Source organism: Cololabis saira, chromosome 6 (genome assembly GCF_033807715.1).
Source record: "Cololabis saira isolate AMF1-May2022 chromosome 6, fColSai1.1, whole genome shotgun sequence".
NCBI classification, from domain to species: domain Eukaryota; kingdom Metazoa; phylum Chordata; class Actinopteri; order Beloniformes; family Belonidae; genus Cololabis; species Cololabis saira.
The window spans coordinates 30,857,714-30,877,854 of NC_084592.1; the positions used below are offsets into that span (position 1 = coordinate 30,857,714).

The 20,141-nt window shown below is 39.8% G+C and overlaps 1 protein-coding gene across 1 annotated transcript; it reads left to right on the forward strand.

Annotated features, from left to right (window-relative positions):
* The first annotated feature begins 8,841 nt into the window (after positions 1 to 8,841).
* gjc4b (gap junction protein gamma 4b) lies at positions 8,842 to 19,805 on the forward strand. The gene is made up of 3 exons (XM_061723933.1): positions 8,842 to 9,021; positions 15,929 to 17,111; positions 17,818 to 19,805. Exons 2-3 carry the CDS (start codon positions 15,959 to 15,961, stop codon positions 17,829 to 17,831), a joined length of 1,167 nt encoding a protein of 388 aa, XP_061579917.1. The 5' UTR covers positions 8,842 to 9,021; positions 15,929 to 15,958; the 3' UTR covers positions 17,832 to 19,805.
* The last annotated feature ends 336 nt before the right edge of the window (positions 19,806 to 20,141 follow it).

Consider the following 20,141-nt stretch of genomic DNA (forward strand, 5'->3'; position numbering starts at 1 on the left):
CTATTTTTAGTAGTTAATAGTTGCACTATTATTACTTGATTGTTCAAGCTACCTCAAAGAGAACTGCACTGTTTAAGTGCTAAATGATAAAATAAGGCGAATAAAATAAAAATGATTTAAAATAATGTGTTCATTATTTTAAATGTGTTATCAAAGTATCGGATCGGGACTCATTATCGGCAGATACTCAAAATCAAATGACTCGGAATAGGATTGGGGCCAAAAAAACCTGATCGGGACATCCTTAACCTTAAGACTTTTATTAATAACTCTCTAATAACTGAACCAGCCCTCCCTTTGTGGCACAACACAAATCAAGCTGTAAATAAAATGTAAGGCATATTTTCCACAATGACTTCATATGAACATGTTCTAGACACAATAGGACCAAATTAGAGTGTTAATGTGGTGAGATTTGCTTCAGTTCCTTGGGCCCTAACCAATTGCCATACCAACATTTTCCATAGAATGATGTCAGGGTGGCTGCTCGCCATTTGTGGTTCTGGAGACATTGGGTGGTGCAGCAGCAAAACCCTGAGCACTTAAGTAAATCCAACACAGAATGGCCTGGATCCGTCTAGTCAGAGGCCAGGACATAAGTCCATAGAGATCCTATGCAATGACCTCAAGCTCTTCATGACTCTACTGAGCTGGAACAGTTATGTCAAGTGGAATCATCAACAATTCCTGTTGAATGTATTACTATTGTTCGTGTGTTATCAGCTTAAGTTTCATACTGTGACATAGATGAGGATCAATACACATATTATGCCAAATGAATGTAGAAAATCAGTTAATTGCAAGGGGTTTACATACAGTATATTTTTACTTGCCACTGAATATGATAAATCACTACAATAACTATTATATCTTTTGCAATAAGTTGCACGTGGGACTTCTATTTCAAATAGTAACAATTGGTCTTCATTTAAAGCAGAGCAAACAACCTCAAATTTGAAACTGAACCAAAAAATTTAGTCAGCGGCTGCAGAACTACCAGAAATGTGTGTTTACTTTGATTTCAGACTTGTTTTCCGTGACCTCCAGAATAGTACTTGCTTTATGCAATAGCAACAGTTTAACACTGACCTAAGCCACCTGTTTTGTTAAGAAAACACAAAAGCGACTGTTTCAGGATGGAAACCTACAACAGATAATCATCTGTGAAGCCCGCCATCATGACACCCAGCCCCCAGTTATCCTAACCACCACCATCTGCTCCGGGGGTTGGGCTGTCTGTTTCCATGGTAACTCTGTACCCCTCCTCCCTATAAGATTCAGGCTTCTTTTGTGTGTCCCACGTGCGGTCTGTTTTAACCCAGCTATAGGGGTGCTGGTGTCGCTTGCATGACAGAGACAAGGGGGTTCACAATAGGATCTGTATTTCAGTATTGATTGCCCAGATGTTACAGGTGAGGGAGATTTTGCAAAAAAAAAAAAAAAAAAAAAAAGAATTGTCATTTTTATGCACTAAAAGAACGTTGGTCAACCGTGGATTAAAAAAAAAAAAAAAAGGATCCTCATCGGGCACCTCACTGTTCAGAGTATCAGTACCCTTCCCCCAAGCGAGAGAAGGTGACCTCGCAAATTAAGCCTATAGCCCACCCCCATCCCACTCTTTACCCGTGCCGAGTCACTCTGCCTCCCCCATGGATTGTTCCAGAAGTGAGATGATAAGCAGAAACTGGAAGCTGTAAAACTGTAAGGAACGAGCACTTAATAAGAAGACAAAGATTAAGAATATGGACAAAAGAAAGTTATGAGTAGTTTTCAAGTAAATTCAGCTTAAAAATCTATTTGATATTTATAAATGGAATCTCACCTACTTATTATTATTTTAAGGTGAGACAATGCAAATATACAGTATAAAGGCATCATGAGCATTCAGGACTCAGTGCTTTCAGTTGCTCAAATGAGCAATGTTTACAAAGTACTGGCTTTCATGTTTTTTTCTTTTTAATTTCAAGTTATTATGGGCCATGGTGCTGTAATTACACTGACTTTCACTGCCATATCACTAACACCTCTGGCTATTTCTTTACTACATATGGCCCTGTAGGCGTGATAAACCGCAAGGATTTCAGCCTTGCAGGCATATTTTTCTGTCTGTACAATTTTACCCTTTTACGATATAGGCGTGTGAGGCCTTTTAAATTCTCTACAAGTGTTAATAAGTTCAGTCCTCCTGTTTTTGATATATTATGGGGTTAAGTTAGAGTGAGCTACTTTGATCTGAGGGAGAACCTTATTAGGCACACAGACTCCAAAACAACACACAGATGGAAAGCATTTGTCGTGTTGGCAGGAAACTCCACTTCCCTAATGTGCTGTGAATTAAGATATTGCAGTAAGGACTAGGTTTACTGCTGAGTTTAACCAATGCAGAGAATAACAGTCCAAGACTCCACAGGTGTAGGTAGATCTGCCAAACCATCATTAATTAACTCTTTTCAATGAACATTGAATAGGGAAACTGATAAGCATACGTTCTTTCTGCTGCCTGAAAGCTTACTTAATGTAACCGAGGAGCATGCTCCAGAGATGCCATAGATTGTTCCTGGGATCATATTATTGTTAACAGTTTTTATCAAAATGTCTTCAGCATAGATTTGATAGAAGTGGCCCCAGAAACAATCCCTGGAGCATGCCCTTAGTTACATTAATTAAGCTTGAAGACAGAAAAAAATAATTGTTGCTAACGGTTCTGTATTAGCCTCTACACTTATAAAGGTTCTTTTTTGGTAAAACAGGCTTTTTGTACACCAAAGACACCTCTGTTGGATTTTCATGAACATGAATTGGATACTGCTTATGGAGCCCTGAGGTTCATTATGAACCTTAAAATATTGTTTATTGCTACTAACATAACATCGCAGCGTTAATATATTTTTAACATCTTAGTCGAATTACATTTGAACTAGACCAAACCTCACAGTTAGATTAACACACCCATATAATTAGGCTGAAGTAAAGCATTCAAATGTTTGATAAGACTGAAACTGGCCGAGGCACTCTGTACCTGCTCCAGATGTATTGTCTCAGGTTTTACTTCGGAGGCACTAGAAGAAGGCAGTACATAGCGATGAAAAAAAACAACTAAAGTCAATAAAATGTACAAAATGTACATAGTTGTAAGTCTGTCTCGTTCATCATTCACCATTTTTCAAATTTCCAGCCATTAGCTATACCAGAGATTAATCTTGTATTTTTCGAGGAAAAATCCAATGATAGCAAACTAAAAGTGGGCACAATTGCCATCTAAAGTGGTGGATTTTGACAGCTGTTGGTAAACGGATTCCCTTCACGTGCATGTAAACTGGAACAAAGAAAAGAGTCCAATTTGAAAGTTTTCTCTATAGCTGTATATCAACTACACTGTCCAATGTGCTTAGTGTTGCATCTTGTATACTCTTCACTTCCAAGAAGTCTTAAAAGCCATGTGGAAGCTGAAAGAAAGGTGTGAAAATGTGGCTGATCAACTGTCGATGGCCCTAATTTCCATCTCAGTCATTACAAAAAAATATTTTAAGTTTTTTTCAATAAAGGTTACATTTAGATTTTAAAAAAGGGTCTTTCAAGCACTGCAAGAAAAGGAAAGTCCATTTTGACCCAAAGCACAGTAACAGCTAGTGATTTATCTATTGCCATCTTGGGTGGTTGCCAAGCAAACATTGCGCAGGTTTAAAATAAATAAATAAATCCAACAACAACATGAAGCAAGCATTTCTGGTACAAGCAAGGCTTTATATGTAGAGGTAGTTCTAATGCAGAGAATAAATGTACTACACTGTTTTGTTTTTAAGTAGTGACAAATACATGTATGTATGACGAACGGTAGTGAGGAAACAGTCTAAAATTGAATCATGTAGGGAAAGTCCTATTTTTCCATTTATATTGACCTTGAACATTTCCTCTTCTTCCGTCAAAGAGCTGACCACAGCGATATTAAGGGGAACGTTAAAGCTTTCCTGAATGAAGTTGCAAAACAGTTCTAGGCTGACTCCATCAGAAAAAAAAAAAAACATCACAAGGGGATGATTCACTGCGGGCCAGAGTGTGAAGCAAACCAGAGGTCACTTCTTGAGCAACGCCCTTTCACCTCTTCTGTCAGATACGGTTTTGCAACTTCATATCTGTGGAGCTGGCATTTATTTGAAATGCATGTGGTAAAAGACCAAAGTATTACACTCAAATATATAATGAAACTGTGGTAAACAAGTGGTGGAAGACCATATCCACAGTTATGTGAATGACGCATATGGGCTATTTAAGTTTTAAAAACATTGAGGCCTACGCTAAAACTCCAACAGAGTTTCTGCCACTGGGTAATCACTGGCCACTTGTACAAGCAGCTCCAATGAGCTGCATTCAAGGAAGTCATTTTAGTTTCAATATTTGGACAGTGACATTCTGTTAGACTGGTCAGCTCCCTTGTAAAATTGATTGGTGCAAGTCCTGCTCACAGCCATTTCCTCTGGTATGGAACATACCAAACCAACCGGGTAGGGCTGGGTTATATGATCACTCATACAGGATCATCCAAGAGCCAGTATTCAAAACAGCCAAGATGGCGGCAGAATTGCCTATAACATCCTGCAGTTGTTACTGCAAAACCAACAACAGTCATTCACTGGTGTTTCTACTCCACTGCATGCCATTTTGGGTGGTTTTTGTTGGGACTAGTTTGATCGATGCACTGCCTGCATCCCATTCATTTCTCTGATTGGTTGTATGCCTATTTAAGGGGGTCCAGAGGCAATTTCTTCTGTGTCCATTACTGAAGCTTGGATATCAAAGTCAAACCCAGTAAAACCTGATGAGTTCTTTGTATCAACAAAAAAGGCCACTAGGATGGATGGCCAGACTGACAGTTTGTTGTGTGGGACAGCTGTGTCCAAAGCAATTTGAAATAATCGAAAACTCATCCCGAAGTCAGACAAAGGATGCTGAAAGAAGGTCCGGTAATCATATGAACCGTGTACTGGTTCATAAAGCTAGTGCAGGACAAATTAGTATTTTCGAGCAATGCAAAGCACTTCATATGGAGGTCCAAGCGGAGCAACCTACAAGATAATGAATATTTCCCAATATTTTATGGCTGACAGTTGTTTTTGAAAAAGTCTGTTTTCTATCTCAGTCAATGCTTAGCATGGATGGAAGAAAGATTTCTGTCAAAGGTTCCATTTCAAATCTCTGCATCAAACAGTTGGTTTGTAGCCTTTACATCAGAGGTTGGGACTGATTTGACTATCTTTTAGTTTCAACATCCCCAAAACACAAAACTTGTATGCTATTAAACTTTCCAAATGTCAAACTGTCCATTTTTAAGGGTCATTACTGGCAATATTAATTTTAACAGCAAAGGTGGAATTTGGCACATGCTAACAATGCATCCATCCACTGACAGTCCCCTGTGTATGCCCAACTTAATATGAATGAAATAAGACACAAATATCACAATAAGCACAATTAGCTGAGTGTTTACTTTGTTGGTACAAGCAGCCATGTTGGATTCTAAAGCTGGTTTAGGTGAGGTTTCTCCACCTTTCTGAGTTGGAATTGCTCAGACCTCAGGGGGGTGTACCAGTTGCAACGTACAACAAGAAATGAAAAAAAATCTGTCTTCCAAGTACAAAATAAACACACTATATATATTGCATCCCTAGATGTCTAATTTGGCCTTTCATGATGCAATTCTACATGCAATTTGGAGCATTACAATACTGATATCCCCCAATGTAGAAAAAAACAATCAAATATTAACCATAGCTTCAAGCAGCTGATACAGTACAGTAGCAAAGGGAACAATGTCATCTCAACATGTGTTGATTCTCTGTGTTTTTCAAGCAAACGGTTTATGAAAACGCATGCTTATCGAACAAAATAGCTAACATCAGCACATGGTCTGAAGGAGCCATGAGGCTGACTCACTCCGTCTCCAGGATTATCTCTCTCTGTCATTTGGACTGTGGTTTACCAGAGCACCCCACATTTTACCCTATGAATAAAAGCATGCTTGTGGTTCACAATAGAGCTTCAACTGCACCCTGAGAAGGGGGGAAGGGCAACACATTCCTCCACTGACCTCCTGTTTGCAGCAGATATTAAACAATAACTGCTCCTCTTCGTGCACTTTCACCATTAAAAGCCAGTGCTCAGGATCATAAAACGTGACTCAGCCGTGTGCATTAGCAACCAATGTGTGAATAGGAGGTATAGATGCACATTGTGTGTGTGTTTTTGTCCAGAGTGATGGGGATAGCAATGACGACTGGCATTTCAAGAGATCTGGAACGAACAATGTGATCATTCACTGTGAGCGACGACCTCAGGAGACTGATGTTGACTGGATGCCTGCAATGTATTAATCTCAGTGACTGCATTGTCCTTAATTTAAATCACCTCTCGGAAAAGTGCAGCATCAGCCATCTCAAAATTCAGCTTTGTCAAGGAGGTCTCACCTGTGATGGAATGCAAGTCAGATTTTATATTGCACAAAAAAATAGTAGATGCAACATTTTACCCCCAAATGCATCCATAAAGTGCTGAGCTCAGATAGCTCAGGACTTTGTGATTCATGGTCCCAAAACTGCAACAGAAAGTAGCTGAAGCAAAGTTAAACCTCCTTTGCCTCCATGGATATTACTCAGTGCAACTTGTAACTTCAAGAGTGTCAAAGGGGTGCTTGGTGGGGGTGCACAGGAAACCCATTTGCTGCCTTTGCCAAGAAAAGTGTGACAAATATAAAGGGAAGAAGCAACAACTTCCGAACATCTGCTGTGTTGTTGTGTGTAAAAGTCTTAGGCAAGGTGTAAAAGTCTTGTTTTATTAAAGTTATAATAAAATCCTTAGTTATAGTGTCCCGCCCCACCGTCTTTAAGATACAGACAAGTTAAAAAGAGTTGAATTTGTGTCCGGTTTTGAGGGAGGTCACACTCCATACTGACTTTTGCTTGAAGAGTTATTTTCTTCTGAACGCTGTGTGAATTTATTTTGGAGGTATTTTTATGGCTGATGCAGACAAGCTAAAAAAAGGGCAACATAATTGGGCTACCACTGATAATATCTCTGTGCATATAAGTGCATAAGGCATTTGCCTCCTACACCCCCCTCAAAAATAAGTAGAGCTATGAAGATTGCTTTGCTGCTTTCTTGTGCTCAAAGTAATGTGCAGATAACTAGGGTTGCCAACTCCCAGAAAAATAAATAAGGGACACCTCATCGGCAGGGCCGGCCGACACGATTGCCTTCACCCTTCCTGGCATGGTGAATTTTTTTAGCCCCTTTTTTTGTGAGTGAAACGATTTCTTAACTATTTGACTCGAACCTGAATTGAATTAGATGCATATTTTTGAATGTCATGAACACATGGAAAACAAATTATTATCCAGCAATTCACTTTAATACAAAATAACAAAATGAACTGAATAAAATAAGTCTTTCTTAAACTGAAACCTGTCCTGCTTAACTTGAAATTGTATAGATGTATATAAAACAATAGAAAGAAAGCAGAACATCCATTCTGTAATAGTGCAGATGTTTAGTGCAATAACAAAATTGCAAACAGAAAGTCTGTAGAAAACACATATTTGTGCCTCAAAGGACATGACTGTAGGCTACAGTTGTAGTAAAACAGAAAAAAATAACTTATGAACTCAACAGCCCAATGCCATTTTCCATTGGGAATGTATAACTATTTTTTTGACTCTCACAGTAATACGGGATAAAGTGCGTCCCTTTTCAGTTCAATACGGGACGATTCCGTTTTTCAAGGGACAGTTGGCAACAGGGGCGTCAATTGGGTATGGCAAGGTATGGCAGCCGCCACACCTTGGCTTCAAGGGAAAATTTAAATGTTTGTTTTTTAAATACATTTATGGAATTACTCTGTGTCTATTTGTATTGATTATTCTACTACTTAATAGGCTACATATAGAATAACTACACATGCAAATCAGAACAACATGATCGATTTCACTAATTATACACTGCAAAAACTGAAAATCTTAACAAGAATATTTGTCTCATTTCTAGTTAAAATGTCAAATTTTTAGTAAAAAAAAATCTCATTACATTTAAGACAAGACTCAAAAACAACATTTTTCACCTGTTTCAAGTAGATTTTCACTTAAAATAAGTAGAAAAAAGATTTTTTTGCTTGTAATGAGAAGATAAATCTTGTCCCACTGGCAGATTTTTCTACTTATTTCAAGTGAAAATGTACTTGAAACAGGCGAAAATGGTCAAATAAGTTATTTTTCTGGAGATGACTCTTGATTTAAGTGTAATGAGATTTTCTGACTAAAAATGAGACATTTTAACTAGAAATAAGACAAATATTCCTGGTAAGATTTTGAGTTTTTGCAGTGAGCCAGACTGCATTTGAAAAAGTTCCAATTTTCTTGACGACAAAGATAAGCTACATAAGCTACATAGCAGACTTCTGTGATGAGTATTTGCTGGACGTGTTGATTGATACTCTAGTTTAGTTCTGAGACTCGTAACCTTGCCATACCTTAGCTTCGACTGAATTGACGCCACTTGGTTGGCAACCCTACTACACACTCAAGTTAAAACGTGTTGCAGCATAAGTGGGAGTTCTTGTTTGGCAACCATAACAATTCTGCTACTTCTTGTAGTATTGAGCACGTGGCAGCCCTTTTCTGTCATTTATACACTTTTTGAATATATGAACTTACCAGTGGTTTATAAGACTAAGGAAGGATTGCATCAGGAGGAAAAGCCTCGCTGGCAGTTGCTGGTCTGCACAGACGGCGGTGTTGGGGGCGGAGGCTGAACTGGGAGGAGAGAAGTGTGGAGGGGGAGATTTGGGAATATTCTTTGTCCTCAGCCAGCAGTTCAACCCACACAACTGGAGAAGGACCGCGGCTCCTTCTTGGGGAGGAAAAAAAAAACGGGGTGATATAGCTGACTGCATTAAAAAGAAACAAAACAAAAAGGAAAGCCCTTGAGATTGACTGCAACTTTGAGGAGACGGTCGACCTACATTCACAACTGGAGGTAAGAAAGACGCAACAAAAGACCTTTTACCGCCTACACACGCAGCGGTGTGTGTTGTAGTGTGTGTGTGTAACTTCAGCGCCTCTAATGCATTCGTTGGTTTTCACATGTTTTTTGTGTGATAAACTCGTGCTTATGAAGTCAGTGTTGGATAGTATGTGCACATTTTTCGTCCGGCGCCAGGAGATGTGGCGGCAGCGCCAGTTCAAGGCTCTGGATGTCTGCAAGTGTCGGAATTTAACGCGGAAAAAAAGCAGCTCCACGTGTTTTCTGCTTATTTTCTGGCCCCGTTTAGCTGTATTTTCTACGTTTTTGTGATGGGAGGAATTAACTGGAATTTAACCCCCACCCTCCTTGAAAGCTCCCCCACACCCTCTTATGGGAATTTAAATTCTTAATAATATATTAATATATATTAGATATTTTGGGACTTAAAGTTAATAAAAAGGAACGCCTTTTGTCTCATTCTGCGGGTATAAAGCCTGAATTATTGTTCCGCGATAAATCGACGCCGAGACCTACGCCGTAGGGTACGGCGTACCCTACGCGGCGTCGCGCACCGTACGTTGCGCGTCGCCGCGTACCCTACGCCGTAGGTTCTGCGTCGTAACGCAGAACCATAAACCAGCCCTCCGTGACGTCGTGTCCCGCATGCCACGAGGATTTTCCCCCCGCTTCCCCCCAAAAAAGGGATGACTTGTCATTTCATGTTATGCGTCTTAGTAATTAGGACGATGGGGGTGAAATAATAGAGCAGAATTGGTTTGCATGGGTTTTCTTTGTCGCCTACTACTTGGGGGTGTTTTTTTTCTTTGAAAGCATTGCGTTCATCTTGGGGATAATGCTTGGGACGAAAGGCGAAATGGATTTCTTTCCCCCAGATTCATTACACTTGGCTTCTGATTTTGAGCCATTCTTTTTGTTTTTTGGGGTGATTTTCCACCCCTCTCCATCTCAGGGCCCCATCAGCCCCCTAGCTTTGAGTCAGTAACTATAACCAGTCTCCCAGATGTGGGAGCCACAAAGCTCCTCTGTTCTGCAGGATCCGGACACTGATGAAATCCTACTGCTTGAAAACAGACTGTTAAGCGTCAAGTGCCACATATGGCCTCAGTGAAGAGGCCTAATATTCACAAGATGCAGAAAAGATGGTACTGTTTAGATGAAAAACACGCAAGTCTGGGGAAATCTGCTTAAAAATGTAATATTTTGTGTGGCTCACCACATTTTGACATAAAATCGTTGCACTGATGGAATGTGGAATCAACCGTGATATAACAATCAGTGTTCTAGTTTTGGAAAAATACAGCCACAACACAGTGCTTTTGAATTGTAGCTATAGTTAGACTAAAGCTGCCTTTATGCTCGATGCGGAGGCCATTGCACGTGTGAAATCTGCACTGCACTGCTGGCATTGATGTGGAAGAGAGGGGGTTATTCGTTTAACGGAGATTTATCTGAGACTTTTCTCAATATGCATTCTTTTTATACTTAATTTTTTGAATGATCCATTTCAGCCCAAGTACTGTTCTGATTCACAGTCAGCATCCAGCCAAATACAGCTGAAGTCACCAGATGTGTTCTTTTTTTGTACTTACTTTTTTTTATATCAAGGATTGCAAGGATTGAGACCGTTGTTTTTTGTGTAATGTGGTGTAGTTTTAAGATGTTTTCTTTCATTTGAGAATGTAGCCCTTCTCATTTAGGATCTGTGGTTGCTACATCCAGATGTGCAGGTCTGCTAAACAATTCTCTATTCCAGTGGCACGATCCGAGCTGCGTCGTCCTTTCCTCCAAACCAGACCTATCATCTACACATGTCCAAACTTGCTGTGCTTGAGAAACAACCCTCGCGACAAACCACCTACATGTTTAAAAATTGATGCCCCCCCCTCCCAAGCCTAGTTGCTCTTTTTAGTACCTGTGGTCAAACCTCCGACTGCAGCGTGGCTGGGTCCCGTTTGCTGTGTCCTCTTTTCTCGTGTGTTTGTTTAAGCAACCTGAGACAGGTATGTTGAGACAATAGTTGATCCTTTTTTCTAAATGGAACAATTAACTTCCTGTTGGCCGTCCTGACTCCAAAAGCCAAACCCTGAAAGTTATCTGTGATTTTGAATAGAAATGTCCCTCTTACGGCTGCAGCTATCGAATATTTTGGTAATCGAGTATAGTAGGCCTATCAAATATTACACCGAGTAATCGGATAAAACCTTTGCTTAATTAATGCCTAATTATAAATGTACATTAGAAAACAAGACAGATGACTTAATAAAAAACATTTTGTTTCCTTTTTATGAGAAACATTTCCATTCATTTAAATATCAGGCAAACTAGTAAATTGTTTGTAAAATTTTCCAATAAAAATAAACAAAATGAATTCAGTCTTAACATTTCCAGAGATGAAATTAAATTCTTAAACAATGCCTTTTTAAATTGTGCAACTTCACATACAAAACCAATGTGTTTTAAATGCTTGGCTGTGGACTTACACAATGTGGACCGGGGGCTTAATTTTTAATTTAAAATGATCCCAGACCTTCGACATCTTCTGTCTTTTCCTCTGATTACTCTGCTGCGTTTGCTCTTTGTTGCAGTCAATGTTTTCGCCCTGGGCCGCCATCTGTACAACAAAACTGTTTGCACATTACGAAAAGCGCACCACTGTCTTCTTATATGCATACGTGTACGCACGTTGTCACACTAAAAATAATCCATGCAAAACGTGAGCTTTAAATGTATTTTTTAATTAAACGAGGCAGGAAATTCCTCATTTTTTGAAATCGAGGTACTTGAGGAATCGTTGCAGCCCTAAACCCTCTATTGTCTTAGTATCATCTCTCCTCGGGTTTGGGGTTTGGCTACGTCTAAGAACACCCACTAATTGAATATTCATAGAAAAGTTGGATATCAGAAAACTTGAGTAGCATGCCATCACCGAAAGAAGACTGTGGTCTTATGGTCCAGCACCAATTGTGGGATGCGCTCTTATTAAGAAGGATTTGGTGTAAATAATTACTAGGGTAACAGCTATACTAGTCGGTACCCCCTGAAGCTGCCTGTATCTGTACCTACATTTATAACAAAGTAGATGTTTTTCTGATTTGTTGCCAGCTTGCTCAGAGTCTTTAAAAAAAAAAACTGTATCACGACTGATTGCATTCTCAGCTAATAGTTTCAGTATCATCAATTCTAAGCATCCGCATCATTGCTGTGGGATGCAAAAATTGCTGAGGGTTTTTTTTTTCTCCAATCGACCCCTCCTTGCTGTCACATATGGCACTTTTCCACTAGTACCTACTCAGCTGTAGTCATCTCGGCACAACTCAACTCGGCCAAGTTTCTTTTCCATAATAATTCACCTGGAGCAGAAGTGGGCGGGTTGGAGCGAAGTTGCTGTGACGTATTTGATTGTGTGATCTAAACGAAGAAGACAACAACAGTAAAGATGTAGAACATGGAGGAGATGATATTTGTGCTGCTGGGTCTGTGGCTTGTGTTCGATATCAATTTAAAAAATGAAGAGGGAGGAGCTTCAAGTGGCGGTGCTCTTAAATTTGTATTTTTTGTTTGTCTCGGCGCTGCTGAAAAGTCCGTTGGGAGCCGCAAGCAGCTATGAAGTGACAGAGCTCCTGGTAGATCTGGTCGTTCCTTATCGCCCGTTTAGATCCCTTTTTAATTCTCTCCTCAGCCACCAGGTTTAGGAACATCTGCACCTCAGAGTTGGATCACGAAACAGGCTGGTCAAATAAAATGAACAAGAAGCTGCCGTCAGAGTCACTCTTTTGCTGATTTCCTCCTCCTGACTCAGACGTCTGACTCCAACCCCCCGACCAATCGGTGGCCTGTAGTGTGATGACGTCAGATACAACCAGCCCGCTTAAAACCTCGGCAGAGTAGTTACAGAAAAAGTATCTACTCTGCACCGTTAGACCCCTGGTGGAAAAGCGCCAAACCGAGGCGAGTCGGGCTGAGTAAGTACTAGTGGAAAAGCGCCAATAGTGGAGTCAGCATTCCTGAGGCATTGGATGTCACCTCTGACTAAACGCAGGGTGGTGACTTCTAACCTTGATTGTAAGTAGCCAGATGAGCTTTTGATGTTTTTTATGAATCCCTGGTAGTTTGAAAGAAAAAGGATAACGCATCGAATGCAGTGTAGGTTTTGTTGTTTTTTTAAATTTATGTTATTGCTAAATATTTCCAAAGTTCTTCCTTGAGCAACCGGTCTGATCTTGATGTAAGCACTGAGAAAACAATCTGTTTTTTCAGTGCTGTTTTTCCAGGCATGCAGGTGGGGCTGCACGAAGTCATAGATGAATGATAAGGACAGTAGTAGTCATGTGTGCGTTGTTTGTTGGTTTCTGGAAACACTGACACAGAACCATCTCTGCTCAAGAGCTGAACAAAAGAACAAGTTGTACAGTGAAGGCACACTTGGAATAACAAGTGTCAACTTGAAAAGTTGATGTACCTAGTAAATAAAATTAGACATTTTGTCTTTCATTTTGTAAAAAAAAAATGTTAATGTAAACTATTCTCAGACAAGTTTAGACAAGTTGACATATCTTTCTATTTTCATCTTAAAGATGTCAAGATTTTTGCAGATAAATTGATAAATTGTACAAGTTCCATTTCTGGTTTTACCTCATGTGAAGTGGCAGTTAACTAGTCTGCTTGTTAGAAAGAAGGTTTGTAAGTATTTACAATTTGAAGTTTTAGGACCGGGCTCTGGCTCAGATGTTGAAGTTTAGCCTTTTGTTGCATCATTTTGCCACATGACTCACTCAACCCAACCGTTGACTTTTGCAATGTCAATAATACTGTTCTTTCTTGCTCTGTGTAACACTATGGTAAAACTTATTCCGCTTAAACTTACACGTCTGCTTTTCTTGGAAATCTTGATAAGTAGGAGAGAATGGCACGCCAGTCTTATCCCAGCAGCCAGAGGGAAACTTCTCTGAGCCACTCCAGAGAAATTTCCTCTGCTGCTTTGCATTTTAGTCCTCCCATGCTGCGTTTTCTTTCCAGTTATTAGTTTTTCTTAACTTTCTTTTTTTTTCTTCTTTTTGACCTGCAGCACTTTACCAGATGTAGGTGACTGGAGGTAGTCAGTTGGGGCAGCTGCTGTTTTATGTTCAATATTTGCAATGAAAGTCCAAAGAAAACATCTATATTATCCAAGTCTTAAAATAAGTTAAAAACAAGTGTTTTTTTCTGAATAGATTAAATCGTGTAGGCCTTTACATAAAAACTTAAGTATGTGAATTTTTTTTGTTTTTTTCAATCCAATCCACATTGTCATTCCATTTCTGTGAATTGTCTCAGCATTGGATACTGATATCAATACTTGATCGGATCAATCCCACCTCAGTGATGGCTGGAAAGACTGTTACGGACTGTTAGCATAATTTGCAGTATCAGATATTGGCATCTATAGCAGTACAAGTAATGTGTTTTTCATCTAATTGGACAACTACATGAGACTTTTTACTTCCTGAAAGGAGTTTAGTGGTGCGGGCAGGAGGACAACTGTTGTTGTCAAACTCTAAAGCCTCATTTATGCTTTTACATCGCAGCTAAGAGTTATCCATTGTTGTGTTTTCACCACCCTTCAAAGAAACTGAACCACCAAAGTCAAGTCAGGGTACGGCTCAAAGGCACCAGCATGCAAACCCCACAGTTTTTGAGGTTGGTTCTATGCAGTCCCCCCCCCCAAAAAAAGTCACATTTCTATGGGACCTTCAAGGTCGTTTAGATTTTTTGTGGCTTCATTCTGGCACATTCAACGTTTGTTCACTAAGGCCTGTTTTTACATAACTGTCTAATATTGGAGTCTTGTTAACGCCTGGGAGTTGTCCTGTACAAACAACTTGCTATGAAGCTCTGTTGGAGCGTTGTGTAATATACATAGTTTCCTACTGCGTTCTTCAATGCTCTGATTTTGTGGGATTGTTGAGCACTTATTTACTTTTGTCCTATTTTGATCTGTATAGTTTTCCAGTTGGAAGGTTGTTTTTCTGCAGTTGTATAAGTTCAATGTTCAAAACGTCATAAGTACAGCTGGTAAGTTATTTTAACCAACCCATAAGTTTGGTTATTCAGCATTAAATGCACCACATAAAAAAACACATCAGTTCCAGTTTTGAGGACCAACATTTGTAGAAAAAGTACACTGAAGCTTTTTTTTTAAGCATTAAGTAGAAAGCAAGATGTTGACAAGCCCCCCCCCCCCACATCCTAGGGCATCTTTCTTTTTCTTTTTTTTTCTACGTACAAATAAAACTGTTTTGCTGTGCACTGACTTGCCTGAAGCACAGTGGTGTGGTTTATAATGAACCAGGACTCAACAGAAATTGCTCTTGAAGTTAATGAAGCCAAATACTTGTGGAAGTAACATATGCTCTGAAACCACAAAACCGCTTTATAGTTATACATTATTATGTCTCAACTACAGGCTTAACAATGTGCTTCTAAGTGTGTGTGTATAAATGTTCAGACTCGATTTGACTACAAAACATCTGTAAATCCTGTTTGAAATCATTGCTCTCTGAAAAACACACTGCATTATGTTGACATTTCAGGGATCCTTGCTTGAGCATGCCCTCTTCTTTGCTGTAGGCTATATGGACATGTTTGACTTGTAATTGCGTAGCGCCCCCTTGTGGATATCTTATGTAATAACAGGAGTTTGAAACGTGTTAAAGAACCACAACAAATTATATTTGGTTATGATTTACAACCTAAATTCTGCATTCTATGCAGAAGTCTAACGTTTTGCCAGATTGAGCTTCTCAATGGTACTAATGGCTTTTGATGTTTTACAATTAAATCTCTTGCAACACTTCTAAACTGACACACCATGTTTTCTGTGTGATATGTGAAAGTTTGATTTTCTTTTTTTTCTTCACAGGACTGAAAACATCTTTTTTCCTCAAGCAAAATGAGCTGGAGCTTCCTTACACGCCTGCTAGATGAGATTTCAAATCACTCCACCTTTGTGGGCAAAATCTGGCTCACCATCCTCATCGTCTTTAGGATTGTGCTGACGGCAGTTGGAGGCGAATCCATCTATTACGATGAACAGAGTAAATTTGTGTGCAACACACAACAACCTGGTTGTGAGAATGTCTGCTACGATGCATTTGCACCACTTTCGCACATCCGCTTCTGGGTGTTCCAGGTGATTATGATCACCACGCCCACCATCATGTACCTTGGGTTTGCTATGCACAAAATTGCTCGCATGGACGATGACGACTACATGCCCCGAACGAGGAAGAGGATGCCCATAGTGAGCCGTGGTGCCAACAGGGACTACGAGGAAGCAGAGGATAATGGGGAGGAGGATCCCATGATTGTGGAGGAAATCGAGCCAGAAAAGGAAAAAGAAAAGGAAACTGCAGCAAAGCCGAGCAAAAAGCACGATGGACGCCGTCGCATCAAGAGAGATGGACTGATGAAAGTCTATGTTTTTCAGCTGCTATCACGTGCTATGTTTGAAGCTTCATTCCTGTTTGGGCAGTATATCCTTTACGGGTTGGAAGTGGCACCATCGTATATATGCACACGGTCTCCTTGCCCGCACACAGTGGACTGCTTTGTCTCCCGTCCCACTGAGAAAACGATCTTTCTGCTCATCATGTATGGTGTCAGCAGTCTGTGTCTGCTCTTCACTGTGTTGGAGATCCTTCATCTTGGCTTCAGTGGAATTCGTGACTGCTTTTGCGCCCCAAGGCCTCGGTCTCCATCCCATCGACAGCCAGTCACGGCCAGCAAGAGATCCTCGATCTGCCACCAGCCCTCGGCACCTCCGGGCTACCACATATGCCTGAAGAAGGACCCATCGGGGAAAATGAATTTCAGGGACAACCTGGCAGACTCGGGCCGCGAGTCCCTGGGAGATGAAGCGTCGTCCCGAGAACTGGAGAGGCTCCGCAGACACTTAAAACTGGCCCAGCAGCACCTGGATTTGGCATACCAGAACGAGGAGAGCAGCCCATCCCGCAGCAGCAGCCCGGAGTCAAACGGCACGGCGGTGGAGCAGAACAGGCTGAACTTTGCCCAGGAGAAGCAGACCAGCACTTGTGAGAAAGGTAACCCCCACCTTTTCTGTTCTACATTGTAGGGCTGGGCGATATGGACCAAAAGTCATATCTCGATATTTTCTAGCTGAATGGCGATACTCGATATATATCTCTGTATTTTTTCTGTGCCATAATTGGAGTTTCCCCCAAAGCAATATAGCATAGCATCTCTGTTAGCTTCATTTTTTTCTGAGGCAAACCCTTAAAAAACAGTCAGTTTTAATACAAAGCCTTGTGCCAAATGTCACACAGGTTCCTTTATTAACAGAGGTCTGCACAATATCAAAATGTATAAAACAAATGAAATAAAAATAAACTGCCTGCATATATAGAATAAAATGCTTCTTGAATAAAATAAAACAAATATCCCTTTCCTGCATAACAATTAAATTAAAATACACTGTACAATTAATACAGTGTAGACAGTAACAGGCAGACTTTTCCACTGAGGTTGACAGTTGTGCAAATAACAAAACATTTGTGCAAATCTCAAATAAAACATTCAAGTCAATTTGTCACAAAATAAGCTATATCAAAATAATTTTTTTTTTTTTTTTTTTTTAATATCGATATAAACGATATTGTCTCGTACCATATCGCGTTTGAAAATATATCGATATATATTAAAATCTCGATATATCGCCCAGCCCTACTACATTGTAGTTGTGGTTAAAAAAACAAACAAAATGCTCACTTCACAACTGTTTGTTTGCAGGTCTCCGGGCTTAGGCTGTCAAAAGCCAATCGGTTCAACAGCGGGGGAGGAGGAGGAGGAGGAGCAGGAGCAGTGAGGACAGAAGGGAACTGAGCAGAGCACTCGCACACGAGTTTGATTTTGTGACTTTGCTTGAGGTGGATGAAGACGGCCCAAGCCATCCAGTGTTATGATCAGCTGAGCATCAAGTCATAGGAAAATGGTTGTCTCAAACAGCAATACTGGAGATGCCGGCCTGCGTGAAGATCCAAAGTGCATACGAACTGCCATCATGCAACAAGAATGGTCAAGGTTAACATGTACTTCTCCCTCAGGGCAGCTATTCTTTCTTTTTTTATATATATAAGCAGATATTTTTATTGTGAGACTCTGAGCTTTTAGTCATTTGTATGTTTTTTTTTTTTTTTTTTTTCATCATCTGTTGAAAATTCAGCGTGTGAATCTCAAGTTTGCCTTATACTTCAACTGAAAGTCTTTTTTTTATGGATTTCTCTTGGTTAATGTAAGGCCAAACCGGTGGTGAAAGTAAAAGAAAAAGAAAATGTAGAATTTTGTACTTTGTGTGAGAGAGATGGGTGACTGTAGGCATGAACAAAAGGTACTGAGGTTACTGTTTTTAAGTATAAAGGCTTAACAAGGTATTAATTGTTATACAAGGTCCTCTACGAAGTGTGTTGTTTTGTTTCGTCTGTTCGTTTTCCTTGTAGGTGTTGGCACTGCACCAGTCAACATTCCCAACTGTTACTTAGAGGCTGTACTGTGAAGCAGGCTTTGTGGCTAGGTTTTCAGTGTCATATAGCCGGGGACGTCACCTTGCTAAGTTCATGGTGAAAGGTTCTCATTACCTGCTCCAGGCAGGTGTGGTTGGTGAAAAATAAAACGGGCTTCTCTCACATTCCTCTGTTAGACCGTGCAGGTCTCCTGGACCCTCATCCTTTCCTTGCTCTGCAACTCACTGATACAGATTCTCAGCAGGAGGAGCTGCATCAGATGTTGTACTGCAATATGCCTTTTTATTTTGAATTTTTAAATCAAAACCATCTCAGTCCAGGGCTAGGATTGCTGTTAGTGAAATTGCTTTGCATAATGCCTGTGTCTTCCATTTTTCTAAGCGGCATTATCAGTAAACGTAATCCACACATTCAGATATCATCTGATAGTTTCCGAGTGGCTGATCGTTGGCGTGGCATTACCGCGCGTGATCTCAGAGGTTAGTTTTTAAGCCCATCAACCAGTGGCTAACATTGCTACATTGAACCTGCTTTGCAGTACACGCCTTGATGGTAACTGGAACACACTTGAGGTGCCTTTGTCCAAAGGAATAAAAAAAAAACCTGGGTAATGCTTGAAGAAAAAAAAAGAAAGAAAAGAAACAACTTTATTATGTATTGTATGAAAAGTTTGATACTGTTCTTTATTATTCTTTTCTAATTTTAAGTATTGTAGTCTGCTCTTGTCACTGTGGCATAAATGAATGACATTCACTACTGTCTGCTCCTTAGGCCTGGTTTCGTCAGTGGACCGGCGCATTCCCAAAGGGGTTCGGTACAGTTAGAAGCTCATGTGCATCAGTTTTCCATTCCTTAATGCCAAGCCGTTTTCTTTTTTCGATAAAGAACTTGTCTCCTTTGATCATAAAATGTTTACCTTTTCATCTCAGACCTGTTCAGTCGTCTATTGGTGGAAGGATGGATAATACTGTGTGCCATGTTCAATATCTGGAAGTGCTGGTTTTCTGTGAGCACTGCTCCAGAATCTGTACGATGGTAGGAATCAAATAATTTTAATGTGAATTCTGTGCCTTGAGTGCACTCTTAAGATCCCATCTTTTGTATTTTATATCATACCCACAGTGCCATTAGTACCAACTTAAATACTGTCATCTCATTTATTTTTGACCAATGCTTTTTGTACTTTTTTTATACTTTTTATATTGATAGTACTTTGTGGTTAGTTTTTCGAAATAAATTTTTGCAACCGTTTCCATATATGACCCGAGTTTGGTTTTATTTTGGTTGTATTATATTTTCAGTTTTGCAGGCAGAATCCTCAAGTGTTACTCGGTATATGATGCCTTCACAGATGATAGCTTCCATACCATCTTTACTAAGCCTCATAATCAATCAAACCAAAAACGCATAAAAATACATTAGAAAAAGGCAACTTCCATTACTGACTGCTAAAGTAAACAGTTTGAAATCTTGTAATATTGAATGGTAGCAAGTATTGTTTCTTTCTCTAAACAAAATATTTGAAATAAAGCAAATGAAAATATACAAAATAACTTTTCTACAGTCACACTTTAGTTTTAAAGAATCATGCTC

Bases quoted from the DNA above. Each gene is read 5' to 3' on its own strand.
- gjc4b (XM_061723933.1), top strand. From the start codon at position 15,959: ATGAGCTGGAGCTTCCTTACACGCCTGCTAGATGAGATTTCAAATCAC.